The sequence below is a fragment of the Rhinopithecus roxellana genome, chromosome 10 (genome assembly GCF_007565055.1).
Source record: "Rhinopithecus roxellana isolate Shanxi Qingling chromosome 10, ASM756505v1, whole genome shotgun sequence".
NCBI classification, from domain to species: domain Eukaryota; kingdom Metazoa; phylum Chordata; class Mammalia; order Primates; family Cercopithecidae; genus Rhinopithecus; species Rhinopithecus roxellana.
Genome location: NC_044558.1, coordinates 2,678,819 through 2,705,913, shown reverse-complemented (window position 1 = coordinate 2,705,913; position 27,095 = coordinate 2,678,819). Strand labels below are relative to the sequence as shown.

The following is a 27,095-nucleotide window of genomic DNA, read 5'->3' as shown; positions in this document are numbered from 1 at the left end:
GCAGAGCTGGCCCTGGGCCATCGCACATCCTCATCTCCCCTTCCTGCAGACAGCTCCTCTCCTACATCACCAAGGACAAGCAGACAGAGAGCCTGGTGGAAAAGCTGTGTCAACGGTTCCGCACAGCCCGGTATCTGCCCTCCCTGAGGGTTCTTTGTCCTGAGCAGGGCCCTGCAGGGGAGAAAGGTCCATCCCCCACCCCTTCCCTGCTGGCACCACGGCATCCCTGGGACTGGGAAGGCTGATGGGGAAGGTTGAGCCTTTACTGGCTGGATCTCCCGGTTCCTCACAAAGCCCTTCCTGTCTGCAGAACTGAGCGGCAGCAGCGAGACCTGGCCTACTGTGTGTCACAGCTGCCCCTCACAGAGCGAGGCCTCCGCAAGATGCTTGACAATTTTGACTGTTTTGGAGACAAACTGTCAGATGAGTCCATCTTCAGTGCTTTTCTGTCAGTTGTGGGCAAGCTGCGACGTTGGGCCAAGCCTGAGAGCAAGGTGAGCAGTGCGGGACAGGATCCGGGCTGGCTGAGACATCTGCCGACCCTGGGCAGCCTCCAGCTCTTGCAGTCACGTTCCCGTCCTCCTTATCCCCAGCTTGGTTGCAACCAAATTGCCAGAGTGACCCAAGACCAGATCTTTCTCCAGTTCTTTTTTTTTTTTTTTTTTTTTTTTTTGAGACGGAGTCTTGCTCTGCCGCCCAGGCTGGAGTGCAGTGGCCGGATCTCAGCTCACTGCAAGCTCCGCCTCCCGGGTTCACGCCATTCTCCTGCCTCAGCCTCCCGAGTAGCTGGGACTACAGGCGCCCGCCTCGTCGCCCGGCTAGTTTTTTGTATTTTTTAGTAGAGACGGGGTTTCACCGTGTTAGCCAGGATGGTCTCGATTTCCTGACCTCGTGATCCGCCCGTCTTGACCTCCCAAAGTGCTGGGATTACAGGCTTGAGCCACCGCGCCCGGCCAGTTCTTTTTTTATTACTCCAAAAACACAACCAAAGCAGCGTCTCATCCAATTCTTGTTTGTTTTAGTTTTTCTTTCTTTTTCAGAGCAGTTTTAGGTTCAAAGCAAAATTGAGCAGAAAGTACAGGGAGTCCCCATCTACCCCTTGCTCCTACACATCACAGCCTTCCCCACCGTCAACATCCTGCACCAGGGAGGTACATTTGTTACGCTGAACCTACATTGACACCTCATCTCCCAAAGTCATGGTTTACACTGGGGTTCACTGTACGTAATGACATGTACCCACCATTGCAGTATCATACAGAAGAGTTTCACTGCCCTACAAATCCCCTGCACTCCACCTATTTATCCCTCTGTCCTCACAACCCCTGGTCTTTTTACTGTTGCCATCGCTTTGTCTTTTCCAGAATGTATCACTGGAACGATCCAGCATGGAGCCTTCTCAGCTTGCCTTCTTCGTAATGTGCATTTAAGGCCCTCCATGTCTTCCATGGCCTTGTTTCTTTTTAATCAGAAGCAACTGTTTTCAGGCCTGCTCTTCATCGCCTTTTCTCCCTCCAGGCTGTAATAGATGAATTTGAGCAGAAGCTTCGGGCCTGTCATACCAGAGGTTTGGATGGAATCGACGAGCTTGAGATTGGCCAAACAGGTAGCCAGAGAGCCCCATCCGCCAAGAAACCCTCCACTGGTGCGTGAGGCAGGCTGTACTGGCGAGACCAGACTGGGCCTTCCCCTCCTGCAGTGGTTTGTCTCTTCTTCTTTTTTAAATCACATTTTCCTGCCTTTTCTAGTTTCTAGGCACCAACCTCTGGCTTCTATAGTCTCAGACAATGACTTTGTCACACCAGAGCCCCGCCGTACTACCCGTCGGCATCCAAACACCCAGCAGCGAGCTTCCAAAAAGAAACCCAAAGTTGTCTTCTCAAGCGATGAGTCCAGTGAGGAAGGTATGATGCTCCCGCCTGTCCCCGGCCCAGAAGGCGCGCAGCTAGGGTGCGGAGGGCTGGTTTCCACAGGACCCGCTGTGGGGGCCTGAGTGTAGATGCTCTGTCCTGTACAGCCTGGATTTTATTTCTGCAGTGTGGTGTGGGATTGTCCCACTTGTTGTCTGATACCTATTTTTCACCATCTTTATGACTCAGCTTTTTCTTATTCCTCTAATTCTTTGCATAGATCTTTCAGCAGAGATGACAGAAGACGAGACACCCAAGAAAACAACCCCCATTCTCAGAGCATCGGCTCGTAAGCGCAGACCCTAGGAAGCACGCTCCTGTCTTCCCTGTGCAGGGGTCTTGTAGGGTGACCTGGAATTCGAATTGTTTCCCTTGTAAAATATTTGTCTGTCTTTAAAAAAAAAAAAAAAAAACAAAGAACACTGGCCAGGTGCAGTGACTCACGCCTATAATCCCAGCACTTTGGGACACCGAGGCAGGTGAATCACTTGAGGTCGGGAGTTCGAGCCTGACCAACATGGAGAAACCCTGTCTCTACTAAAAATAAAAAATTAGCCAGGCGTGATAGCGGGCACCTGTAATCCCAGCTACTCGGGAGGGTGAGGCAGGAGAATCGCTTGAACCCGGGAGGCAGAGGTTGCAGTGAGCTGAGATCACCCTACTGCACTCCAGCCTGGGCGACAAGAGTGAAACTCCGTCTCAAAAAAAAAAAAAAAAAATACATACACAATCTTTAAAATGCAAGGCCTTTCTCTTAAATTAGCCTAATTGAACTGCATTGAGCTGCTTTCACTTTGGAATATGTTTGCCAATCTCCTTGTTTTCTAATGAATAAATGTTTTTATATACTTTTAGACATTTTTTCCTAAGCTTATCTTTGTTTCCTCTTTCACAATAGCCCAGATTCACGCAGCAGAGAGAGGGTTATCAGTGCAGAGAGAGATGAGTGAGCCCAGAGAACTAGGGCCTGTCCCAGGGTGGCAGATGAGCTTCCTGCCCCGTCACTGCCACCTTTCCCCTCTCCACCTCCGGACCCTGCACAGTGACCAGCCAGCCTCTGGGGAGAATTATGCAGTGCCTCGGCTCCAGATCAGTGCTTCTGAACGGGGGCAATTTTGCCTGCCAGAGGACATTTGACAACACTTGGGGCCTTTTCTGTTGTCACAGCCTGTGGGGGAAGAATGCTACCAGCATTGGTGGGAGGAGGCCAGGGATGTTGCTAAACATCCTACAGTGCACAGGGCAGCCCCTCAACAAAGAATTACACAGCCCAAAATGTCAATAGTGTCACAGTTGAGAAAACCTGCTCTAGACCAAGGGTTGCTCTCCTCTCTGTGCCTCACCCCACCCCCACTCGTGTTCCCTAATCCCATCTCCAAAGGCTGGCAGCAGACTGGGCCAGGCTGGTGGCAGGTCAGGTCATGATCCCCTCCAGCTCTGCAGGAGACAAAGTCTGTCTCCCGCATTCCTCACTGTTCCCAGGTCTGCAGGGGGCGCGGGCTATGCTGCAGGCCGGCTGCTCCTGAAGCCTGCCCACCCCTCTCCAGCTCCTCAAGTCTTCTCTGCTGAGTCACCTTAGAACCGGAGGCTGTGAGCTGGCTGTCGTGACCACACTGGTGCCTCGGCTGTCATGACAACAGCACACTACGTCAGTAGTGCTCCCTGGGCACTGAGCTCCCTCTTTGCAGGGAGAAGACAGTAATGAAAAATGACATGATGCAGAGGGGAAGATGGCGCCCCCAAATCACGCTTGGGTGGTGCAGGAGCATGGAGGCGCTCTTAACGCTCTGGATGGGAAAGGGTTAATGGTCCTGGATGCAGGAATAGCTGAGTCAGAGGTGGGGCTTCCTCCGCTCCCCCACTCCACCCTTCCACCATTAAGGACCCTCTTGCCTTGCTCTTGCTACTCTGCTCTGGGTGGTCATTGTGAAAAGCCCGCACCAAAAACCATGCCAATGGCAGCCAGACGAGAACACAGCCGGGTTCTGGGTCCCAGGAGGAAAGGCAATCCCAGAAAGGCAGGGACGAGGACTGGAGTCCTGTGGGTGCCTTTTAAGCAAAGATTATCACCAGGCGGGCTAAACTTAGCAAACGGCTTTTAGCTAGAAGGGCAGGGGGCTGGTGTCAGGTTATGCTGGGCCAGCAAAGAGGCCCAGGATCCCCCTCCCATGCACCTGCTGATGAGCCAAGGCCACCCCACCCCACCCCCTCCTTACAAGTGTTCACCACGCTCCCATCCCACACTCACAAACCTGGCCCTCTGCCCTCCTACCAGAGAAATGGATACCCTGTGGGAAGGGGCAGGGGGCCTGTTCCCACCATGTGCCCAAGACCTCTTTTCCCACCTTTTCCCTCTTCTTGACTCACCCTGCCCTCAATATCCCCCAGCGAAGCCAGTGAAGGGGAGTCCCTGGCTCCTGGCTCGCCTGCACGTCCCAGGGCGGGGAGGGACTTCCGCCCTCACGTCCCGCTCTTCGCCCCGGGCTGGATGGAGTGAAAGGCACACTGTCTCTCACCCTAGCACAGCCCACGGGTCTCCAGGAGTGACTTTGTGGGAGGCCTCTGGGCCCCCACCAGCCATCCTGTCCTCCGCCTGGGGCCCCAGCCCGGGGAGAGCCGCTGGCGCACACAGGGCCTGGACTGTCTGCCCTAATCATCAGGTCCAGGCTACAGGGCTGCAGGACATCGTGACCTTCCGTGCAAAAACCTCCCCCTCAAGCCGCCTCCCGGGCCTCCTTCCTCTCCAGGCCCCCACTGCCCAGTGCCCAGCCCAGGCCTCGGTCCCAGAGAGGCCAGGAGCCAGGAGATGGGGAGGGGGAAGTGGGGGCTGGGAAGGGCCCACGGGCCCCTCCTAGCCCTTTGCCTCAGCTATTCCGGTGTCACTACCGCAGAGCCTCGAGGAGAAGTTCCCCAACTTTCCCGCCTCTCAGCCTTTGAAAGAAAGGGGAGGGGGCAGGCCGCGTGCAGCCGCCAGACGTGCAGGGCTCCGGCTCCAATTCCCCATCTCAGTCGCTCCCAAAGTCCTGTTTCATCCGTGCGTGTAAGGGCCCCCGTCCCTGACTCCCTAGTCTCCTGCTGCCCACACTCCAGTCCTGGGAACCAGCACCGATCACCTTCCCATCGGGCCAGTCTCAGACCCTTCCCCCCTTCGTCGGGGCCCACACGCTTGATGCGTGCCCAGTTGAACTAGGCGGCTGCGGAAAAAAAAAAAAAAAAAGAGCAGGGAGAAAGCAGGGCCCGGCTACTCGCGGTTTTACGGGCGCACGTAGCTCAGGCCTCAAGTCCTTGGGCTGGGACTGGCTGAGCCCGGCGGGAGGCGGGGTCAGAGTCACCGCCTGCCGCCGCGCCCCCCGGTTTCTATAAATTGAGCCCGCAGCCTCCCCCTGCGCTCTCTGCTCCTCCTGTTCGAGAGTCAGCCGCATCTTCTTTTGCATCGCCAGGTGAAGACGGGCGGAGTGGAGCCCGGGAGGCTAGGGACGGGCCTGAAGGCCGCAGGGGCGGGCGCGGGCCGGACGGGTTCGCGCCGCTGCGGGGTGGGCGCGGGCGCGAGCTCGAGCTCGGGCTCGGGCCCGGGCCCGGGCCTGGCGGCCTCCGCATTGCAGGGGCGGGCGGAGGACGTGATGCGACGCGGGCTGGGCATGGAGGCTGGTGGGGTGGGGGGAGGGGAGGGGAGGCGTGGGTGTCGACCGGGACCACTAGGCGCTCACTGTTCTCTCTCTCCGCGCAGCGCATCCCTGAGACACCATGGGGAAGGTGAAGGTCGGAGTCAACGGGTGAGTTCGTGGGTGGCTGGGGGGCCCTGGGCCGCCCACGAACTGCGTCCACGAGCCTTGCGGGCTCCGGGTCTTTGCTGTCGTATCGGGGTAGGGTAGCTGTGCCCGGCAAGGAGAGCTCAAGGTCAGCGCTCGGACCTGGCGGAGCCCCGCACCCAGGCTGTGGCGACCGGTGCAGCTCCGCCCTTGCGGCGCTATCTCCCCAGAGCCTTCCTTCCCTAGTCCCCAGGAACAGGAGATCCCTCCTCCTGCCCGAGATCCTATCCGACCCGGACCCCTAGCTGGGGACGCTTTCTTTCCTTTCGCGCTCTGCGAGGTCACGTGTCGCAGAGGAGCCCCTCCCCCATGGCCTCCGGCACCGCAGGCCGGGGGGTGCTAGTGCGCAGCGGGTGCATCCCCGTCCGGAGGCTGCGCCTGCGGCAGAGCGGCCGCCATGTTGCAACCGGGAAGGAAATGAATGGCCAACGTTAGGAAACCCTGCCGGTGACTAACCCTGCGCCCCTGCCTCGGTGGGTGGAGCCGCGTGCGGCGGGGAAGTCAGGTGGAGCGAGGCTTCCCGGCCCCTGCTCTCAAGTCGGCCCCTGAGCTGCAAGCCCGATTTCCCCTCGGGTGATGCTTTTTCTAGATAATTCTCTGGTAAATCAAAGAAGTGGGTTTATGGCGTCCTCCTGTGTCCCCTCCCTCCAGAGGTGTGGTGGCTGTGGCTTGGTGCCAAGCCGGGGGGAGCTGAGTCACCGGTAGTTGGAAAAGGACATTTCCACCGCAAAATGGCCCCTCTGGCGGTGGCCCCTTCCTGCAGCGGCGGCTCACCTCATGGCCCCCCTCTTTCCCTGCCAGCCTAGCGTTGACCCGACCCCAAAGGCCAGGCTGTAAATGTCACCGGGAGGATTGGGTGTCTGGGAGCCTCGGGAAACCTGCCCTTCTCCCCATTCCGTCTTCCAGAAACCAGATCTCCCACCGCACCCTGGTCTGAGGATAAATATAGCTGCTGACCTTTCTGTAACTGGGGGCCTCGGCTTGGGCTGTCTCCCATCCCTTCTCCCCACACACATACACACACCTGTGCTCATTCCTGATTTCTGGAAAAGAGCTAGGAAAGGACAGGAAGCTCGCAAATTAAAGCCCTGGGACTAGGGAGTTAAAAAACAACTCCCCCCGCCCCGGCCCAATCTCTGTCCCTTTCGTAGGAGGGACTTTGAGAAGGGGTGGGCTTGCCCTGTCCAATTAATTTCTGACCTTTACTCCTGCCCTTTGAGTTTGGTGATGCTGAGTGTCCAAGTCTTCTTAAACGGTGCAGTTTGAAGCTGAGCCAGGCAGCAGCAAGCATTCCTGGGGTGGCATAGTAGGGTGCTGAATGCCACGTGCAAAGCTTGTGCCCAGACTGGGGGTGGCAGTGCCCCACATGGCCGCTTCTCCTGGAAAGGGCTTCCTATGACTGGGGGTGTTAGGCAGCAGTGGAGCCTTCAGTTGCAGCCATGCCGTAAAGCCAGGCCAGCCTGGCAGGGGAGCTTAAGGGAGATACAGTTCGACCTCTTGGGCCCTCCTGGGGGTAAGGAGATGCTGCATTCGCCCTCTTCATGGGGAGGTGTCCTAGGGCAGCTCCCATACTGTGGAGAAGCCTCCCCTCCTCATGCCTTCTTCCTTGTCTCTTAGATTTGGTCGTATTGGGCGCCTGGTCACCAGGGCTGCTTTTAACTCTGGTAAAGTAGATATTGTTGCCATCAATGACCCCTTCATTGATCTCAACTACATGGTGAGTGCTGCCCCAAAGCTGGTGTGGGACGAGCCACCTGGCTGCCAGGCAGTCCCTTCACGCCCTCGCGTATTCCCGCAGGTTTACATGTTCCAGTACGATTCCACCCACGGCAAGTTCCATGGCACCGTGAAGGCTGAGAACGGGAAGCTTGTCATCAATGGAAGCCCCATCACCATCTTCCAGGAGTGAGTGGAAGGCAGTGGGAGAAATGTGCTGTGGGGGGCAGCTAGGGTGGTGTGGCTCCCCTGGGTACATGGTAACCTCGTGTCCCTCAGTATGTCCTATCCCTGTCTCTCCCACCCCACAGGCGAGATCCCTCCAAAATCAAGTGGGGCGATGCTGGCGCTGAGTACGTCGTGGAGTCCACTGGCGTCTTCACCACCACGGAGAAGGCTGGGGTGAGTGCAGGAGGGCCTGCGGTAGGGGAAGCTGGCTGGGCCCTGCAGAGGCAGAACCCGGGTTTATAACTGTCTACTTCTCTGCTGTAGGCTCATTTGCAGGGGGGAGCCAAAAGAGTCATCATCTCCGCCCCCTCTGCGGACGCCCCCATGTTCGTCATGGGTGTGAACCATGAGAAGTACGACAACAGCCTCAAGATCGTCAGGTGAGGAAGGCAGGGCCGGGGGAGAAGCGGCCAGCCTGGCCCCTGTGGACGCGCTCCCCTGACTTGCTCCCCCCCTTTGTCTGCAGCAACGCCTCCTGCACCACCAACTGCTTAGCACCCCTGGCCAAGGTCATCCATGACAACTTTGGTATCGTGGAAGGACTCATGGTATGAGAGCTGCGGAATGGGACTGAGGCTCCTGCCTTTCTCATCCAGGACTGGCTCCTCCTCCCTGCCAGGGCTGCATGCAACCCTGGGGGTTGGGGGTTCTGGGGACTGGCTCTCCCATAATTTCTTTTCAAGGTAGGGAGGGAGGTAGAGGGGTGGTGATGTGGGGAGCACTCCGCAGGGCCTCACTCCCTCCTTTTCCAGACCACAGTCCATGCCATCACTGCCACCCAGAAGACTGTGGATGGCCCCTCCGGGAAACTGTGGCGTGATGGCCGCGGTGCTCTCCAGAACATCATCCCTGCCTCTACTGGCGCTGCCAAGGCTGTGGGCAAGGTCATCCCTGAGCTGAACGGGAAGCTCACTGGCATGGCCTTCCGTGTCCCCACTGCCAACGTGTCAGTGGTGGACCTGACCTGCCGTCTGGAAAAACCTGCCAAATATGATGACATCAAGAAGGTGGTGAAGCAGGCGTCGGAGGGCCCCCTCAAGGGCATCCTGGGCTACACTGAGCACCAGGTGGTCTCCTCCGACTTCAACAGCGACACCCACTCTTCCACCTTCGACGCTGGGGCTGGCATTGCCCTCAACGACCACTTCGTCAAGCTCATTTCCTGGTATGTGGCTGGGGCCAGAGACAGGCTCTTAAAAAGTGGTGCAGAGTCTGGCGCCCTCTGGTGACTGGCTCAGAAAAAGGGCCCTAACGACTCTTCATCTTCTAGGTATGACAACGAATTTGGCTACAGCAACAGGGTGGTGGACCTCATGGCCCACATGGCCTCCAAGGAGTAAGACCCCTGGACCACCAGCCCCAGCGAGAGCACAAGAGGAAGAGAGAGGCCCTCACTGCTGGGGAGTCCCTGCCACACTCAGTCCCCCGCCACACTGAATCTCCCCTCACAGTTTCCATGTAGACCCCTTGAAGAGGGGAGGGGCCTAGGGAGCCCCACTTTGTCGTGTACCATCAATAAAATCCCCTGTGCTCAGCCAGTTCTTTGTCCTGTCTTATCCTAGGGTCTAGGGCAGAGGGAAGGGAAGCTGGGCTGTGTCAAGGTGAGACATTCTTGCTGGGAGGGACCTGGTACGTTCCCCTCAGATGGAGGGTAGGGCCTCCAAACAGCCTTGCTTACCATTTGCTTCTGCTCAGACTGAGTGCTACAGAAAGCTAGCACCACTACTTCAGAGAACAAGGCCTTTTCCTGTCCTTGCTCTAGTCCTAGGCTATCTGCTGTTGGCCAAACGTGGAAGAAGCTATTCTAGGGGCAGCCCCAGGGAGGGTGACTGGTGGAGGAAGTAGGGGTTCACGCTGGGCTGGTGACTGGTTCGTAGACCTCAGCCTGGAGCTGAGCTGCAGCGGGTAATTCCAGCTTGGCCTCCCCAGCTGTGAGGTCTTGAGCAAGGACTCTTGCTTGCTGTGCCCGCCTGTCTTATCTGAGGACGTCACTGTGGCCAGCCCCTAAGGTCTTCAGGAGGATTCATCTAGGTAAACGAACCTAAAACCATGCCCAAGATGGGCAGCGCTATAGAATCTTAAAAGATTTAAGATTTTAAATCTTTTAAAATATTTAAAAGTTAACGCCCACCTCGCACGGTTTTGAGGAAGAGATGTGTCAAAGTGACTTTGCATCATCACCCTTAAGGTAGCTTGGGTAGGGGCAAGGCGTGTCGCTGGGACCTAGGACCAGACCCCTGGCTCTGCCACTGAAAGGCTCAATTGCTTTGGGCAGTTACTCCCAGGCCTCATTTTGCACGTGCACTTACCTAGTGGAGACAAAAGTACATACCTTGGTAGAGCACACGCACCTGTAATCCCAGCACTTTGGGAGGCCAAGGTGGGCGGCTCACCTGAGGTCAGGAGTTTGAGACCAGCCTGGCCAACACGGTGAAACCCCATTTCTACTAAAACTACAAAAATTAGCCGGGAGTGATGGTGCACACCTACAGTCCCAGCTACAGGCGTGCTGAAGCAGGAGAATCGCTTGAACCCGGGAGGTGGAGGCTGCAGTTAGCTGAGACCACACCACTGCACTCCAGCCTGGACAACAGAGTATGAGACTCCATCTTAAAAAAAAAAGGTACCTACCTCAGAGTTCAAACTAGTGAATATTAGGAAGTGCTTGAGACAGTGACACCAAAGTGCACATTAAATACTCGCCAGTTTCATTATTATTAAAGAATCCATTTGAATGTCAGCTCAACACAGCCTCCTATACCAAGGCATTGTGAATTGCATCTCCCCCATTTCTCCAGGCTTTTCGAAGAATCAGGGACACTGTAGCCTGTTAGAGTATGACAGACACGGAGGAGGCACATGTTTAGCTAATACTTAAACAGAGACCCTGAGCGCACATACACCCGCGCACGCATGCCCGGAGCGTCACCTTCTCTGTCATTCTGCGGTGACCATGAGAGCAAGAGCTCCCACCGCCCGTCAAAATACTGTGCCCATCCTGGGCACTAAGGCCTCTTTAAAGCACGGCACATCCACGAGGGAGGGCCACAGCCACATACACTCCACCCAGCAGGTGGACAGCGTGAGCATGTGGACCAAAGCAGGGACAAGGTGCCCCGGCCAGCCCCAACGCCTTCCGCCGCTGACAGGGACAGAAGCCCTCTCCAACTGCGTGTGCTGCAGAGGCCATGTGTAGCCCCCAATGGCGTTCTATTCCACGCCAGTGCCTGGGCCAGTCAGCACCAGTGCGGAAGACAGTGAGCTGGCTCCGGACAACAGGGATGGAGGAAAGTTCCCACATTCACATTCCTGATACGTGGACAAGGTGAGGGGCCGCAATCGCTCTGGCAGCATTTTAAAGATGGGGAAGTAGCAGACACCCACGCGTGAAGGCAGGAGAGCCCCAACTGTGGTGGAAATGGCCCCAGAATGGTAGGGCCAAGCCTAGCTCCAGACACCCCAGAGCCCTGGAGAAGCCAAGACCGAGGGAGGAAGCCCGAGGGAGGAGTGCCCGTCCCCAGGGGCCAGGCCTGGTGCACCGCTGCAGCTGATGCTCCCCTCTGTGCAGCCCCACCCTCTGCCTTGCTGAGTTCCCAGCTGCGAGGGCCTCGGGTGCAAGGGAGAGGCAGGTCTCTATCTCATGGAGCTATCAGATGAGACATCGCGATCGGAGTCCTCAGCCTCGCTTGGCGGCGGCGGCGGGTCGCTAAGCGGGACCGCAGCGAAAGCAGGAGACTTTCTAGAAAAAAACACCAGTCGTCAACCTTGGGGCAGGCAGGAATCCTGAAGACGGCACTCCTCTTCCTGCTGCCTCATCCTCTGGCAGCAGGTGAGAAGTACCGGAAGCGAGGGCAGGGCCGCGGGATGGCGAGGGAGCGGCAGGGACTGAGTCTCTCCAACCCCACCCTGACGGGGAAATGGGCCCCGCCTGCGTCTTGGGAACTGAGACTGAGGTCAGGCACGATGGCTCACGCCTGTCATTCCAGCACTTTGGGAGCCCAAGGAGGGTGGATCACGACGTCAGGAGTTCAAGGCGAGCCTGGCCAACATGGTGAAACCCCATCTCTACTAAAAGTGCAAAATTAGCCAGGTGTGGTGGTAGGTGCCCGTAATCCCAGCTACTCGGGAGCATGAGGCAAGATAATCCCTTGAACCCAGGAGGCAGAGGTTGTAGTGAGCCAAAAAAAAAAAAAAAAGAAAAAAAAGAAAAGAAAAGAAATAGCTGAAGTCACAGTAGGAGAGAAGCTGCTGAGCCTCCAGCACCCTGACTCTACGGCCTTGGCTTTATGTCTATCTGCAGTATTTTTGTGATTTTTAAAAATTCACTTTCTTGTTGCGGTGTCACTTACACAGGGTCAAATGCATAAATCATGGCCCTGACGTTAGATAAAAATCTACCCCCACAACCCTTGTGTTCCTTGCCAGTTTTTAAACTGCCTCTAACCAGGGGAACCACCAGCGCTGGTGGCCTCGGGAGGTTTCAGTCCTCCCGCCATGAAAGGACACAGCGTCTTCCAACTGCCAAGGGAGAGAGCTGTGGGTCTGGGCCAGCCACACCAGGTGACTCCCAAAGGGCAGCCCCACAGCAAGATGTGACCCAGTCACTGCCTGAGGGTCTTTGGGGCTGCGTCCCCTCGGAAGGCCCCATGGCCAGGGGAGGCACCTACCGGTCTCCGGACTGGGTGATGAGCCGGCGGCAGGTCTCCATCTGCACGTCCAGGCCGCGCTTCATGCTACACATCTCCATGTACTCATGCAGGTGCCGGTTCATGTCGTTCTTGGCTGTGGCCAGCTCCAGCTGTGGTGGGGCAAGCAGGGCCATCAGGGTTAGCAGGTGGGGTTCACAGCGCCTCTGTTCCCCGCGCCAGGAGGCTAACAGGCCAAGAGCAGTGGCTGGGCTGGGGGCCCAGGTAGCCATTACTGAAGGCTCAGATTTTAAAATAAATCAGACCAAGGCAGAAGGCACCCAATATGCTATCATTTCCTCTGGTTTTCCTGGAAATCTTTGCCTATGGAGGAATGCAAAGGTACTGCTGCACGCTGTGTTCTTTTAAGACTGGTAAGAGTGGTGAGGAAAGTCAGTGTGGGCGGAATGGAGCAGATCCATAGGCTCCCAGTGCCACACGGGTTCCCATTGGGCCTGGCTCATCCCTCATCCCCTGTACTGCGCTGGTTCTGGGCCATCCCCTGCACTGTGAGCTCCTGTAAGGGTTAGCAACGGGTCTTCCTCATCCTGGCAGACTCAGACCTCGCAGGGAATTAACTCACTCTGTGACGTGCCCACGAGACCGCGGCGTACAAGAAGCCTGGCTCACTGCGGAAAGGGGCCCAATCCTCTTACCATTGTCTCCTTATCACTATTTTCTCACCTAAAAGCCATTCTGAGACACTACAAGGAAGACTCCCATATTGGAGGTGCCAATGATTCTGAGACATGTCCTGACTTCAGAAATGTCACACGTGGAAAACATGGGGCTCAGAATCAAAGAAATCCAGTCTCCCTCCCAGGGCCCATTCTTCAGCCCAGATTCTGAGGCAGGCAGAGAGGCAGGGCCCAGGCAGCACAAACTCTGTGCCAGGGACAGTCGATTGCCTCTCTTTGTTTTGGGTACAAAGGGCAGGGGCCACAAGGGGAGGCAAAATGAAACTGCCTGGAGATGACGTTCGTGACTGCCTGAGTGAAGAGAATGGGGAAGATACCAGCTGTGATAATCTGGATTGGACAGAGAGGGTGGGAACTTAGAGAAAGATGGAAACAGGTTACAGGGCCAGACAACAGAGATGATCAGGACAGTGACATCTGGGGTGAGATGGTGGCTGGCTGGGTGAGAAGCCCCAGTGGGGACAGCTTCAGTGGTAGGCTTGGCTCCACAGTAGTGGGAGGAGCAGGACACGGTGACTGTTCAACCCAAGGAGAAAATACAGAGCTACCAGCCCTTGTTCAGATCAGCTGCCTACACGCCAATTTCTCCACCTTGGAAAAGCCGGAGTGCAGGGGGCTGGGTTCTGGAACCATCACTCAGGGAGACTGGGAAGAAGGAAATGAACCGAATATATTCTACTGAAATACAAGGCTAGTACTGCCACCAGTAGTCTCTGCATATGTCTGTGTCCCCACTTAATTCACAAATTTACAGCAGGAACAAGGTCAGGAGGTGAACGTGCAAGTCAGGAGATGTCCTTGACAAGCTACCTTGAAAACTGCAGGCTCGCTGTGTGACCAGACTTGGGGGTGAGAAGGGAGGAGATGGAGAGAGGTGAGGAGCAGTGGGGAAGAACTGCCTCCCGCCCACCACTCTGGGCCTTGGCTTTGCCAGAGGAACTGGTCCTTGCTCCATCTTAGTGACCCTGAGAGATCAAAGGTCACAAAGATAAAGGCACCTTGGGTACTCCTGAGGTCAGCAAGTCCTCCTAACAGTTTCCCTAATGCAGAAGTCCCCAAACCCCAGGCCATGGACCAGTACCTGTCTGCGGCCTGTTAGGAACCAGGCCAAACAGCAGGAGGTGAGCAGTAGGCAAGTGAGTGAAGGTTCATCTGTATTTGCAGCCACTCCCCATCACTGGCATACGGCCTGAGCTCCACCTCCTGTCAGATCCCCGGCGGCATTAGATTCTCACAGGAGCGTGAACCCTACTGTGAACTGCACATGCGAGGGATCTAGGTTACGTGCTCCTTATGAGATTCTAATACCTGATGATCTGTCACTGTCTCCCATCACCCCCCGATGGGACTGTCTAGTTGCAAGAAAGCAAGCTCAGGGCTCCCACTGATTCTACATTATGGTGAGTTATATAATTATTTCATTATATATTAAATGTAATAATAATAGAAATAAAGTGCACAGGCTGGGCGCGGTGGCTCAAACCTATAATCCCAGCACTTTGGGAGGCTGAGGCGGGCGGATCACCTGAGGTCGGGAGTTCAAGACCAGCCTGACCAACATGGAGAAACCCCGTCTCTATTAAAAATACAAAATTAGCCAGGCGTGGTGGCGCATGCCTGTAATCCCAGTTACTTGGGAGGCCGAGGCAGGAGAATCGCTTGAGCCCGGAAGGCAGAGGTTGCAGTGAGCCAAGATTGTGCCACTGCACTCCAGCTTGGGCAACAAGAATGAAACTCTGTCTCAAAAAAAATAAAATAAAATAATTTTAAAAAATAGTAACAAAGTGCACAATGAATGTAATGTGCTTGAATCATCCCAAAACCATTCCCCACCTGGGTCAGTGGAAAAACTGTCTTCCACAAAACCAGTCCCTGGTACCAAAAAGGTTGGGGACTGCTGCCTAAAGTCATTGTACTGGGAGAGAGGAGGAGACATGATTTGAAAATGCCTTTGTTTTTTTGAGACGGAGTCTCACTCTGTCGCCCAGGCTGTAGCGCAGTGGCCCGATCTCAGTTCATTGCAGCCTCTACCTCCCAGATTCCAGCAATTCTCCTGCCTCAGCCTCCCAAGTAGCTGGGATTACAGATGCCCACCACAATGCCTGGCTGATTTTTGTATTTTTAAGTAGAGACGGGGTTTCACATGTTGGTAGCCAGGCTGGTCTCGAACTCCTGACCTCAAGTGATCTGCCTGCATTGGCCTCCCAAAGTGCTGGGATTACAGGCAAGAGCCACCGCACCCAGCCAAAAATAGCTTAAAAGGCATTATTCCATTTAAGATACTATTTTTGTTCTTTCAGATCATGTTTTACACTGGGCACTTGAGGTCCAGGGAAGACTAGGGAGAGATGGCAGCCCGAGATCTCTTCTTCACGAAGATGGCTGCACAAAGGCCTCTACTTCGCTGAAGGTGCAGTGAAAACACAGACCTTAAACCCACCATCCAAAAGAGGGAAGCAAGAATCAGGTAAGCAGGAGGGAGGAAACAGCGAGCCAGGGTAGACAGAAGGGTGGGGACGACTGGTTTCCCTTGCCATGTCTTTAGCTAGCAGCACAAATCCACGAAATCTCATCTACCTGGCCAAGAAAACCAGGTTTGATGAAGAAGCAGGACAGTTTGATGTGTGCTGGGAGAATGAGTATATAGGAAAATAATTTCTCGACTTCTTTCTCAAACACATACAATGTGAGAACAATAAAAATAAAGTCACTCCTTCCTTATCCACTGGTTTCACTTTCCACAGCTTCAGGTACCCAAGGTGAACCTTGATCTGAAAATATTAAATGAAAGATTCCAGGCCAGGTGCAGTGGCTCAAGCCTATAATCCCAGCACTTTGGGAGGACGAGGTGGGCGGATCACGAGGTCAGGAGATCGAGACCATCCTGGCTAGCATGGTGAAACCCCGTCTCTACTAAAACATACAAAAAATTAGCCAAGTGTGGCGGTGGGCACCTGTAGTCCCAGCTACCCAGGAGGCTGAGGCAGGAGAATGGCATGAACCCAGGAGGCGGAGCTTGCAGTGAGCCGAGATAGCGCCACTGCACTCCAACCTGGGCGACAGAGCGAGACTCCACCTCAAAAAAAAAAACAAGATTCCAGAAATAAACAATTCCTAAGTTTTAAATTGCACACTGTTCTGAGTGACCTGATAAAATCTCACGCTTTCGGCCGGGCGTGGTGACTCAAGCCTGTAATCCCAGCACTTTGAGAGGCCGAGGTGGGCGGATCATGAGGTCAGGAGATCGAGACCATCCTGGCTAACACTGTGAAACCCCATCTCTACGAAAAATACAAAAAAAATTAGCCGGGCATGGTGACGGGCGCCTGTAGTCCCAGCTACTCGGGAGGCTGAGGCAGGAGAATGGCGTGAACTTGGGAGGCGGAGCTTGCAGTGAGCCAAGATCGCGCCACTGCACTCCAACCTGGGCGACACAGAGTAAGACTCCATCTCGGCGAAAAAAAAAAAATCTCACTCTATCCAGACCGGGACATGAACCCTCCCTCTGTCCCAAGGATCCACACTGTCTACACTGCCTGCCCATTAGTTACTTGGTAGCCATCTCAGTGATCAGATTGACTGTCATGGTATCGCAGTGCCTGTGTTCAAAGAATCCTTACTTTTACTTCATAATGGCCCCAAAGCACAAGAGTAGTGATGCTGGCAATTTGGATATGCCAAAGAGAAGCCAAAATGTGCTCCCTTTAAGTGAAAAGGTAAAAGTTTTCAACTTAATAAGAAAAAGAATCTAATGCTGAGGTTGCTACGCTCTATAGTAAGAATCTTGTATCCGTGAAACTGTAAAGAAGGAAAAAGAAGTTTATGACAGTTTTGCTGTCACACCTCGAACTGCAAAAGGTACTGCCACACCGCATGCTAAGTGCTTAGTTAAGATAGAAAAAGCATTGAATGTGTGGGTGGAAGACATGAACAGAAACACGTTCCAGTTGACAGCAACTGGACCCAAGCTATCAGGGGGTCAGTGCCATCTTTGGTTTCAGGCATCCACTGTGGGTCCTGGAACACATGCCCTGCAGATAAGAGGGCACTACTGTATGAATCTCCCACATGGGCTTGAAGAGAGGCTGAGAGTCAGAGAAGGCTCCATGCCTCTCCTCAAGTCAGAGCGTCGGGAAAGGACCATCTCACCAGGCCAGGAGAGCTCACAGGGGTCCCGTCCATCCCTCCTCCCACAGCAGCCTCCATTCTGTGGTTCCACAAATCCTTCCTTTTTTTTTTTTTTTTCTTTTTTTTGAGACGGAGTCTCGCTCTGTCACCCAGCTGGAGAGCAGTGGCACAATCTCGGCTCACTGCAAGCTCTGCCTCCCGGGTTCATGTCATTCTCCTGCCTCAGCCTCCCGAGTAGCGAGTAGCTGGGGCTACAGGCGCCCGCCACCACGCTCAGCTAAGTTTTTTTGTATTTTTCGTAGAGACGGGGTTTCACCGTGTTAGCCAGGATGGTCTCGATCTCCTGACCTCGTGATCCGCCCACCTTGGCCTCCCAAAGTGCTGGGATTACAGGCATGAGCCACCATGCCCAGCCTCCACACATCCTTCTTGCAGGTCCTAAAGCCTAGAGTTTGAGTTAAAGCACCAGCTCCACTTGCCTCTAGGTACCTCTAGAAGGTACTCCAAGGCTTGGGAAAAAGCATGGAGACTTCTGTTATCTCAATGGCTGAGGGGAAGACACAGGAAAGTCCCAGTCCATCTCAGTGCTATGGCACTGATAGTGTTAATAATAATAAAATGCTCCCCACTACGCTACACTCACTATGAGCCAGACACTGCCCTAAGCTCTATATGTGCATTATTTCATCCGGTCTTCTAAACAACCCTATAGGTGAGGTATTATTAAATTCCTCATTTTACAAATAAAAAGGCCAGGCGCAGTGGCTCATGTCTGTAATCCCAATACTTTGGGAGGCCAAGTTAGGAGGACTGGTTGAACCCAGAAGTTTGAGGCCAGCCTGGAAGACATAGTGAGACCCTGTCTCTGTAAAAAAACAAAAAATTAGCCGGGTGTGGTAGCACACGCCTGTGGCCCCAGCTACTTGGGAGGCTGAGGTAGAAGGATTGCTTGGATCCAGAAGATCAAGGCTGCAGTGAGCCTGGAGGGACAGAGCAAGACCCTGTCTCAAAAAAAAAAGAAAGAAAGAAAAAAAAAGAAACAGGTATAGGGCAGGACACATGGCTCGTGCCTTTAATTCTAGCACTTTGGGAGGCCGAGGCAGGAGGATCACTTGAGCCCAAGAGTTTAAGACCTGCCTGGGAAACACAGGGAGACCCCATCTCTACAAAAAATTAAAAATAAAAATTAGCTGGGTGTGGTGGCACACACCTGTGGTCCCAGCTACTCAGAAGGCTGGGGTGGGAGAATCACTCCAGCCTAGGCAACAGAGTGAAACAGAGTGAGACCTTGTCTCAAAAAAGAAAGGACAGAAAGACAAGGGAGGGAGGGAGAGAGGGAGAGAAGGGGGGAGAGAGAGAGAGAAAAAAAGGGAGGAAGGGAGGGAGGAAGAAAGGAAGGAAGGGAGGAAGGGAGGAAGGGAGGAAGGGAGGGAGGGAGCGAGGGAGGGAGGGAGGGAGGAAGGAAGGGGCTCAGAGGGAACAAGTAACTTGTTACAAGTTCAGAGTGGTTGTAAGTAACAGAGCTGAGATTTGAACCAACATCTCTCTGCTTCTAGAGCCTGAGGTCTTCAGAGCCCACCAGAAGGACTATAGCTGAGAGATCACGCCTCCTCCCAAGACCTTGGTCTCTAGGGTCCTGCAGGAGGGATGAGGCCACTGCACCTGCAGCCCCACTCAAAACCCTCTGGGACACTGTGCCCCTGGCTTCCGCTCCTGCCCTTACCTCTATCTGGTCAATGGTCTCCTGATACTCCTTCTCCCGGGTTTTGAACAGGGACTCCGTATCTTTAATCACCTTCTCCAGGCTATCTTCCTGCTGCTGGAGTAGAAAGGGAAGCAGGGGAGGCCAAGCAGGGATGGGACAGGGCGCATTCCAAGGGCCAAGTCAGGGAGAGAGAGAGAGAGAGAGGAAGTCCGGTTAAAGAAACTGGAGAAAGAAAAGCAAAAGGATAAAGGAAGGGGGGAGACGCAGGTAGAGGATGACAGCCACATGGGGGGACAGAGCGAGGAGAGGAGCGGGGGCGTGGGCGTCAGGCTGGAGAGGCAGAGCCAGAGGGCCCTGAGGCCGGGAGCAGAGGTTACCTCTCCCTGGGCCTCTGCAGCTGCCATGGCATAGCCTGAGAAATCCTCCCAAAGCAGCAGGGTCTCCTCAGTCTCCTCCCAAGTCAGGCTGTCACAGTCGTCCTCAAAATCATACTCTCTCCTAGAGACAGGGAACCCGGGTGTCAGGGCGGGCGGGGCCTCGTCCTGGCAGGGGACTGGGGAGCTCCGGCCTCCTGGGCTGCTGTGCCATCGGTGCTACGGGAGCACGGCCTACAGACTCACAGCTGGTTGAGCATGCGCTGCATCTCCTCGTTGATGCTGAGGGCTGTGCTCTCCTCCTCATCCCCATCAGGCTGGCGGGGCCCCTCACTCTCCGACAGGGAGGTGTCCTCCTCGACGGCAGCCTTGCGCTCCCGCTTCCGCCCCCCCATGGATGGGACCTTAATGGGAGACAAGTGCAGAGACTACAGAGACGAGGCCGGGTGCATGAGGAGAAAGGGCGGGAGCGGGAGGCCGGGCAGAGAGGGCGGGAATGGGGGAGAAGCGTGAACCAGCAGGAAGGGTGGGGCAGACAGAGAGAAAAGTCACAGTTACAATGACAGGAACAGAAACACGGACAGTCACCAAGGGCCAGACACACAGACACACAGCAGAGGCCAGGGCTGCAGACTGAGAAGGCAGAACAAGAAGAAATCGAGAAAGAGAGCAGTCAGACAAGGGAGGAAGGGCTCGTTGGGGCTGCAGTCAGATGTGCATGATGGCTCAAGAGGAAATTTATTTTCTAAAAAAAGTCTTTCTGATTAAATGACTCAACTAAAAAAAAAGCTTTAGGCTGCAAGGAGGATGAGGGTGCAATGTGTACAAAGGAGAACCTGAATCACATCCAGATCTGGAAAGCCAGGGGAGAAGGAAGAGAAAGAAATGCAGTCAAGAGAACGAGAGAGAGAGAGAGAGAAAGGGGGAAGAGCAAGGAAAAGAGAAAGGGCAGGAAAAAATCAGTGCTCAAGAGCCCAGCGGGCCCAAACTGAGGGCCAGGAGGCCTAGGCAGCTTAGAACTGGGACTGGGACATTAATAAGCTTGCGTGAGATCAAACTAACCAGCTTCTTCTGTGGAGGAAGCAAGAGAGAAGAGAAGAGGAAGAGAGGAGAGGAAGCAGACAGAGGAGAGAGAGGGGGAAGGGAGAGATGGCGTTAGAGACAGCTGCCACAATGCCCCTCCTGACACTGCTCCTTACCCCCCAGCCTAGCCCCGTGAGGGCCCCAGGTGCCAGGTAAGGCTCCCCAAACAGGAGGCAGGGCCTGCGTTCCAGGCCAGCCGCCAAGGAAGCATCCACCTGCCCCACCCACCCCTGAGAGTAGAGGGCAGCTCCGTCCTCACCTGGAACATCTGGATCATGTCCTCGCAGTTGCGCTGCTGAGCCACATCGCACAGCTTGGCAGTGATGTCGATACGGCGGCAGATGTCCATATCCACCTTCATGGCTTTCTCCTGGATCTTGGTGTCCAGCTCCGACAGGTTCTGTCCAGGGAGCCCAGGGAACAGTGAGGAGGCAGCCAGTTCTCCAGACAAGGACGAATGAGGCCTCGCAAGGTCCTCATCCTTCCCACCACATTGCACGGGTGCCTCTTCCATGGAGTCTCCCTGAGCTGAGTGCACCCCTCTTCCTGGGGAGCGGGCCACCCCCCCACAGCACTGTGTGCATATACTGGGCAAGGGGCAGCTCAGGCCGCTGCTCCCTGGCCAAACGGAAGCCCTGAAGGGCATGACCAGTGCCAGGGACATGCAGGGGCTCACTGGAACCATGAGCGGTCCTCATCCTCCTGGAACTTACATTCCCAGAGAGAAAGAGACTCCTGGGAATTGTGAGAGTGGAGAAAGGACTATAGTAACCGCAACAGCTCACCCTCTTCCAGCTAACACTGCGTGCTGGGCACTGTCCTGAGTACATGATCACCTTCACGATACCCCTGCAGAGTGCACGCCTTTATTTCCCCATGCCAAAGATGACGCCTCAGAGGCTGAGGAATCGGCCCAGGGCCCGGGTGCCAGCCGCAGAGCCTCCACCCCAGAAGCCGCTCACTAACTACTCTGTAACCCTAGGCCCTCAGAAGTTCGCCACCTCTGACGCAACACCAAGATTTTTGTGCCTTCTCTTTCTCTGGAGTTCGGGGTGGCTAGGGGAAAAAGGGAAGGAGCTGTGGATGGGACAGCAGCAGGCCAGCACTAGAAGGGCCTGCTCCTCTGGCCTCAGAAGGCTCACTTCAACCCTCGGGGAAGCCTGGGGCTGCACTCACGTTACTCATGAGCCCCTTGAAGACCACCAGCTCAGCCTTCAACTGTTCCACCTTCAGTGCCAGCTCCTCCTGGCAGGCATCAGCCTCCTGGGCTTCCTGCCGTTGGGAGAAACCCTGATGTTAGTGGCACTGCCGAGGTGGAAGGAAGATCAAGATGACAAGGAGGGACAGGAGACGGCAGCAGGGTCATGGGCAGACAGGGGCACCCAGTGAAGCACCAGCAGCAAGTGGGGTGCCACCCTCACCTCCTGGAGCTCATTTACACGGTCTTGCAGCTGGATCCGCACCGTGTACTCCTCTTCCCACCTGACAGACATGGGAAGGGCAGAGAGAGCTTAGGTACAGAGTCCTTCCCTGCCCCCATGGCTCCCTGTCCCCACCTCTCTGGCTCAGGCCTCAGACCCCAGTTCTGGTTCCCTGGATGGGGAGAAGCAGGGCACGGGAATGCCTGGCCAGCCAGCTGGTGACCAACTGCAGCTGTCACGTGGCTCTGTGCTTCCTGACGGGCGTTGAGCTCGCCAGCTGCCTTCCCGGAACCTCTGGGCCACACACCAGGAGCTCTGTTTGGACAACTGCTGAGGCTCCAGTCCTCTGCGGCGCCCATCCCCGCTCAGGCCCCAGCTCAGCCAGCTGTCTGGCTGGCCTCATTGCCCACCTCCTGCCCACACCAGACCACCAGGCCCACCCGGCCCAGTCTCCCACCTTCAGTCGCACAGATCCAGGCTCCCGCCTCCTGCCCGCACCAGAACAGAGCTCGTCGAGCCCGCTGCCCTGCCTCTTGTGGTATCATTTAACCCTGTAAAAGCATCTGCAGGACACATACTGTATCAACAGAGTGGGTCAAGAGCCTGGTAGGAGACACTCAAAGTCCTTCCCCACAAGCTCCAGAAACTGCCCACCCAGAGCCTCCTCTAAGTGAGTCACAGAGAGGCAACCAGGCTGGCTCAGAGGCCAGAAGTCCTACAGCAGCATGACAGCAGTGGACACGAGCCGGGGGTTACTAGCACTCAAACCCAGAGGGAAAGAGAAAGGAGAGTGTGTCAAGGGCCGGTGAGTGCGGTGGATGAGAACTAGAAGCGGCCTCTTCCAGGGCCCCGAGTTCAGAGGTTAAGACTGCAGGTGGGCTGCACGACACTCTGGGCCACACGGCAGGGTCCTAGCTAGGGCATGCTTCCCAGAGCCAGCTTTGTCATGTCTCATCAGCCATGGCAGGCGGTGCATATTCCATTCCATCAGAGATGGAAGCCAGGGCAATGTGCTGCTTAGGACCTGCCCGGCGTTCCAGGGCCCTGCAGTCTAGCTGGCACAGCAGCACATCTCAGACCCTGTTCCTGTGAGCTCATCCCTTCTGCCAGCCTGAGAAAGGAGGGGAACTGCACCAAGAAAGAAACTTCAACACAAGAAAGGTGGTTAGGAAGGGGCCAAGAAGATAGCAAGAAAAATGAAAATCTGAGTGGGCAGCTTCTGAAGCCTTGGCTTAAGCCCTTTCTTCCCCTTCCCTCCATCTTCCTTCCTATGTCAGCCTCTGGGTCCCACTCTCCTCACTCACAGCCGCACTGCAGTATTCCTAATAATAACTCCTCCACATCACCTCGGCTGCCCCTCCCTGCTGGGCAGAGCAGGAGGAGGCAGCCAGCCCAGCCACCACCCTGCCAGCTCCCCACACAGCCGGGCTCCCCACACAGCCCAGCTCCCAGCCTTCCTGGATCCCAGCCCCCTTCCCTGTGTGTCCCATAGGTGCTTCTCTCCTCCCCCCTGGCATTCTCATGCACACAGTCAGGCCACTAAGGGCCATAGTTGCATCAGGTTATATGTTTTCTTAGCTAAGACCCTTATCTTTTCTGGGTCTTGGTTTCTTCATCTACAGTTCGTGTGAAGGCATGAACTGTGGTGCCCTCATGCCCCTGGAGCCCACGAGTCCCTCGAGGAAGACAGTAAACCTGTCAAGGGCATGCTAACTCTGGACAAGATGTGTGAGGGGGGGCAGGAGGGGCTATCTGACAGTGAGCTCAACAAATCCTGGAAGAAACTTAAGGAAGGCAGTTAGCTAAAGGTTAAGCTTAAGGAAATCTTACAGGGTAAAAAATCTAAAAATGAATCACCTGGAAGTCCACTACAATTCTATTGTTCTTTAGCCAGATTTCACACAAACAGGTTCATTTTCACCTCCATTTCCATCTGGTCTCACTTACAAGGTTCCCTTAACATGGGCAGAATTTGAGAGCGATTTCCCTACATTCTGCATGAACCAAACACCACTCTTAGAAAAAACTCTATCCCTGGGTTGAAGAGAGAAAGCAGGGACCAATCCTAGGTTGGAAAAATGGGGGCTCAAAAAAAGGTCACACACAAGGCAAGGGAGCTGAAAATAGAACCCAGGAGGCCTTTAGCTACCTTCCCAGTTTAGCGCTCAAGCCATCCCAGGCCTTCCAGGCAGAAAACAGGAGTTACAGTGTTGCTATAAAGAGACCAGAAGGAGGGCAAGGCATCTGGGGTGGAAGAAGAGTCACTGCCAGTATCACGTACCATCCAAGTCTAGCTACGGCCTTCTACACAGCAGTGTGCTGCAGAGCTATGAGCTAATCAGTCCCCGAGGAATAACTCTTTCCTGCCCTGGACAGCTGGACCAAGGACAAACGCTCCTTCAGTTTAAAAAAAAAAAGAAAAAAGAAAAAAGCTCCTGAGAACAGCAGTTGTTCCTGTGGTTATGGATGTATTCCAGAACTGTGCCTGTCCCACTGCTGAGTGTGTTAGTTAACTCCTGCACGGGCAGAGCAGGCTGGTTCTGGGTGCCAGAATGATTTCAGGACAACTGAAACTCCCAAGGACACGTAACATGGACCACAACTAAGGAAGCCAGCACAAGGACAGGACTCAAGCTCAGAAAGCCTGCTGATCTCTGATCTGGTCAACTCCAGCAGGGTGGAGATCCCTGAAGGTCGCCCCCACACCCAGCGGTCATTTCCTAGAACATTCGGCCAATCCTCACCCAGTGCTGAATCTCTGCTACACTGGGCTGCATAGGTAGTTCCCAGGCCCGCCCACAAGGGGTCATAATAGCTGAGATGAGAGGGGAGGCCGCCAAACCAAAGCCTTCTCTGACTGTCAGTCACCGCCTTCCTCCTCAAGGCATGGGTTGGAGTCTGCAAGACACTACCTCTGTTCTCACTCCTGTCCTATCGATTTGGTTATCAGCCATTTAAGGAATCCACTTGGTATACAGCCAGCACTCCTGGCATCACATTCCTTCCCCTTGCCCCTTGGGGCCGGGCTCCTCTCAGACAGCCAAATCTTCATCCACAGAATGCACTGGGCCCGCCCCGCGGCCTCGCAGTCCTAGGGAGTGTCCATATCCCAGCTTCTCCCTGCTCAGTCCCCTGCTGGCTCTCCACTCTCCCTCCACCGCTGGCGTTTTATACTGCCAAGAGATTCCCCCATCAGCCCTGCTCTCCACCCTCACCCTAGGGAATTCCCTTCACTCTTTCTTTTCCCACTTTGTTGACCTACTCAAGCAATGGCTTGAGGTCCCGGAGCTTTTCCTATGAAACCACAGCAGGTACCTGGTTTCCATCAGTATTCTTTGGGAAACCTTGGGCTGTGAAAGAATCACCCGTTGCAAGGTACAGCCCCTCCCTTACCACCCCCTTCCAATTTCACTAAATTTACTCTCCCAAATTGACGCTATATCCTTGCCTCCTACTTTTCAAGTTTATATCCCTAAACTGCCCCAGGGCTGAGACTGGTAGGGCTCAGACCCAGTCCCTTTCACACCCACAAAGCCCGCAGTTAAGCCTGGATGCAGACAAGCTGGAAAAGGAGGAATTCCCCAGTGTTCCGCTCCCAGCGTCCTTCTTCCTGTCACGAGTGGGGCTTCTGCATTCTCTGCGGATTCTAGTCTCCCTGCGTCCAGTTCCTTCCAAGCTCATCATACAGCACAAACTTTACTCTCATTCTTTTCACCCCTGATTCTTCGGAACCCACACCGACTCCCGGCCCGTTGTGAGGGGCATGGCACAGAGAGCCCTGTCCCCTCTTCCCAATCCCTACCTCCGCTTGTACTCGTCCCGCTCCCGCTTCACTTTGGCCAGCACGTTGTAGAGCGCGCGGATCTCAGGCGTGATGGTGTCGATTTGGACGCCCACCCCATCCGGGTGCACCCACGACAAGCCAGGCCCTTGCACCAGAGTGGGCTCCAGTCCCGGCCCGAGCCGGCGGGCGTGCGAGAACGACCAGATGGTGCCGGGCATGAAGCGGGCAGACGAGGAGTAGGTGGTGGAGGTGGAGGTGGAGGACGACGAGAGGCTGGCCGCGGAGGGCGCGAGGGGGCCGGCCGGAGAGCGCGCTGGCGAGCCCAGCACCCGCGCCGACGGGCTGCAGACAGCGGCCGGCCGGGCGCCCAGCGGCAGCCCCAGGGGCCGAATGGGGCTGACGAAGCCGGTCTGCACGGCCTGGTCGCGACGACCCAGGCCCCGCCGGCCCTGCTTACCCTCCTCCAGCGCTTGCTGCAGCTGCTTCTCCAACAGCCGGTTCCGGCGCTCCAGCTCATGCACCTTGGCCAGGAAGCAGCGGAACCGGAGGTTCAGGGTCTTGAGCACGTTGATGTTGGAGCCCAGGTCATTGCGGAGGGCCATGGCGGCAGGCGGCGCCGGGCCCGGCCCGGGCGGTGAGTAGGCAGCAGGGCCGGCCGGCGAGAGAGGCGCCGAGGGTAAGTCTCCTCCCCCGGCGAAGTGGTCGCCTCCCAGTGAGTCCCCCAGCGGCCCGGCCAGGCCCTGCTGCTCCTGCTGTAGGAGGAAGAGGTTGGGGCCGAATAACGGATTCATGGCTGCGCCTTCTGCTGGGAGATGCAGACCAGTGCAAGAGCAGGGATGGAGGGCGAGCGTGAAGAGCCAATGCGGCGCCGGCGGGACAGGGCCGACCAATCAGGAGGCTCGGCGGCAGGGCAGAGGTCAGGGGGCGGGCCGAGGGGGAAGCCAATGACAGGCTCCAATTGGGACCCTGGACCTTTCCGGATCTGAAGCCGAACCCAGGGAGGAAAGGAGCCACCGCCTGGAATCCAGCTGGGGTGGCCTAAAGCCCAGGACCTCCAGTACCCCATGGGTTCTGGTGGCAAGCCCATCTCCCCTACACTACTTTTTTTCTGAGACCGAGTCTCACTGTCGCTCAAACTGGAGTGCAGTAGCGTGATTTCGGCTCACTGCAACCGCAGCCTCCCGGGTTCAAGCGATTCTCCTGCCTCAGTCTCCCGAGTAGTTAGGATTACAGGTGCCCGCCACCATGCCCAGCTCATTTTTTGTATTTTTAGTGGAGACGAGGTTTCACCATGTTAGCCAGGCTGGTCTCGAACTCCTGACCTCAGGTGATCCACCCACCTTGGCCTCCCAAAGTGCTGGGATTACAGGCGTGAGCCAGCATGCCCAGACTTCCCCTACACTTCTATTGCCCTCCTCTCCCCAGAGTTCAATCACCCCTAGCTCTGACTCCAGGGCTCTCCCTTCCTGGGAAGACTCAAGGATGCAGGAGCCTAAAACTGACCTGATTTCTCAGTAGCACCCAACCATTCCCTCTCCCCAGAAGATCCCAGTC

General features: G+C 55.6%; 3 protein-coding genes across 19 annotated transcripts in view; 2 read left to right on the top strand and 1 right to left on the bottom strand.

Moving 5' to 3' along the window:
• Window positions 1-2,768, top strand: part of NCAPD2 (non-SMC condensin I complex subunit D2) — a 39,380-nt gene extending 36,612 nt beyond the window's left edge. For 2 of the 11 annotated variants that reach the window (XM_030938678.1, XM_030938677.1), the window contains exons 29-33: window positions 50-130; window positions 311-494; window positions 1,519-1,645; window positions 1,749-1,904; window positions 2,131-2,454. In XM_030938678.1, coding sequence (XP_030794538.1) covers window positions 50-130; window positions 311-494; window positions 1,519-1,645; window positions 1,749-1,904; window positions 2,131-2,216 — 634 coding nt within the window. In that variant the 3' untranslated portion in view covers window positions 2,217-2,454. Of the gene's footprint in view, window positions 1-49; window positions 187-310; window positions 495-1,364; window positions 1,702-1,748; window positions 1,905-2,130 lie in introns of those variants that run through there. The other 9 variants (XR_004059540.1, XM_010385950.2, XM_010385949.2 and 6 more) reach the window with 9 other exon arrangements.
• A 2,472-nt stretch (window positions 2,769-5,240) lies between these two features.
• On the top strand, window positions 5,241-9,201 carry GAPDH (glyceraldehyde-3-phosphate dehydrogenase). The gene is made up of 9 exons (XM_030938676.1): window positions 5,241-5,350; window positions 5,638-5,683; window positions 7,337-7,436; window positions 7,518-7,624; window positions 7,747-7,837; window positions 7,928-8,043; window positions 8,130-8,211; window positions 8,416-8,828; window positions 8,934-9,201. The coding sequence occupies exons 2-9, from the start codon at window positions 5,655-5,657 to the stop codon at window positions 9,001-9,003; spliced, it is 1,008 nt and encodes a 335-aa protein (XP_030794536.1). The 5' UTR covers window positions 5,241-5,350; window positions 5,638-5,654; the 3' UTR covers window positions 9,004-9,201.
• A 1,147-nt stretch (window positions 9,202-10,348) lies between these two features.
• On the bottom strand, window positions 10,349-26,400 carry IFFO1 (intermediate filament family orphan 1). 7 transcript variants are annotated; one of them, XM_010385943.2, is made up of 10 exons: window positions 25,560-26,400; window positions 21,758-21,818; window positions 21,513-21,608; window positions 20,596-20,736; window positions 20,316-20,324; window positions 19,500-19,657; window positions 19,257-19,377; window positions 18,898-18,990; window positions 12,331-12,461; window positions 10,349-11,402 (listed from the first exon to the last, which is right to left on the bottom strand). In XM_010385943.2, exons 1-10 carry the CDS (start codon window positions 26,330-26,332, stop codon window positions 11,297-11,299), a joined length of 1,689 nt encoding a protein of 562 aa, XP_010384245.1. In that variant the 5' UTR covers window positions 26,333-26,400; the 3' UTR covers window positions 10,349-11,296. The 7 variants fall into 7 exon arrangements, with proteins under 7 accessions (XP_010384245.1, XP_010384248.1, XP_010384243.1 ...); XM_010385946.2 differs by having other exon boundaries at window positions 10,351-11,402; window positions 18,898-18,993; window positions 19,500-19,681; XM_010385941.2 differs by having other exon boundaries at window positions 10,351-11,402; window positions 18,898-18,993.
• Between the last annotated feature and the right edge of the window lie 695 nt (window positions 26,401-27,095).

Excerpts from the sequence above, each read along its gene's own strand:
- GAPDH (XM_030938676.1), top strand. The coding sequence starts at position 5,655 with ATGGGGAAGGTGAAGGTCGGAGTCAACGG. Across the intron at positions 7,437-7,517 it reads TCATTGATCTCAACTACATG|GTTTACATGTTCCAGTACGA; the intron begins GTGAGTGCTGCC and ends GTATTCCCGCAG. Across the intron at positions 8,212-8,415 it reads GTATCGTGGAAGGACTCATG|ACCACAGTCCATGCCATCAC; the intron begins GTATGAGAGCTG and ends CTCCTTTTCCAG.
- IFFO1 (XM_010385946.2), bottom strand. The coding sequence starts at position 26,332 with ATGAATCCGTTATTCGGCCCCAACCTCTTCCTCCTACAGCAGGAGCAG. Across the intron at positions 20,737-21,512 it reads TCAAGGGGCTCATGAGTAAC|AACCTGTCGGAGCTGGACAC; the intron begins GTGAGTGCAGCC and ends CTCCCTGGACAG. Across the intron at positions 18,994-19,256 it reads CTGCAGAGGCCCAGGGAGAG|CAGCAGGAAGATAGCCTGGA; the intron begins GTAACCTCTGCT and ends TTTCTACTCCAG.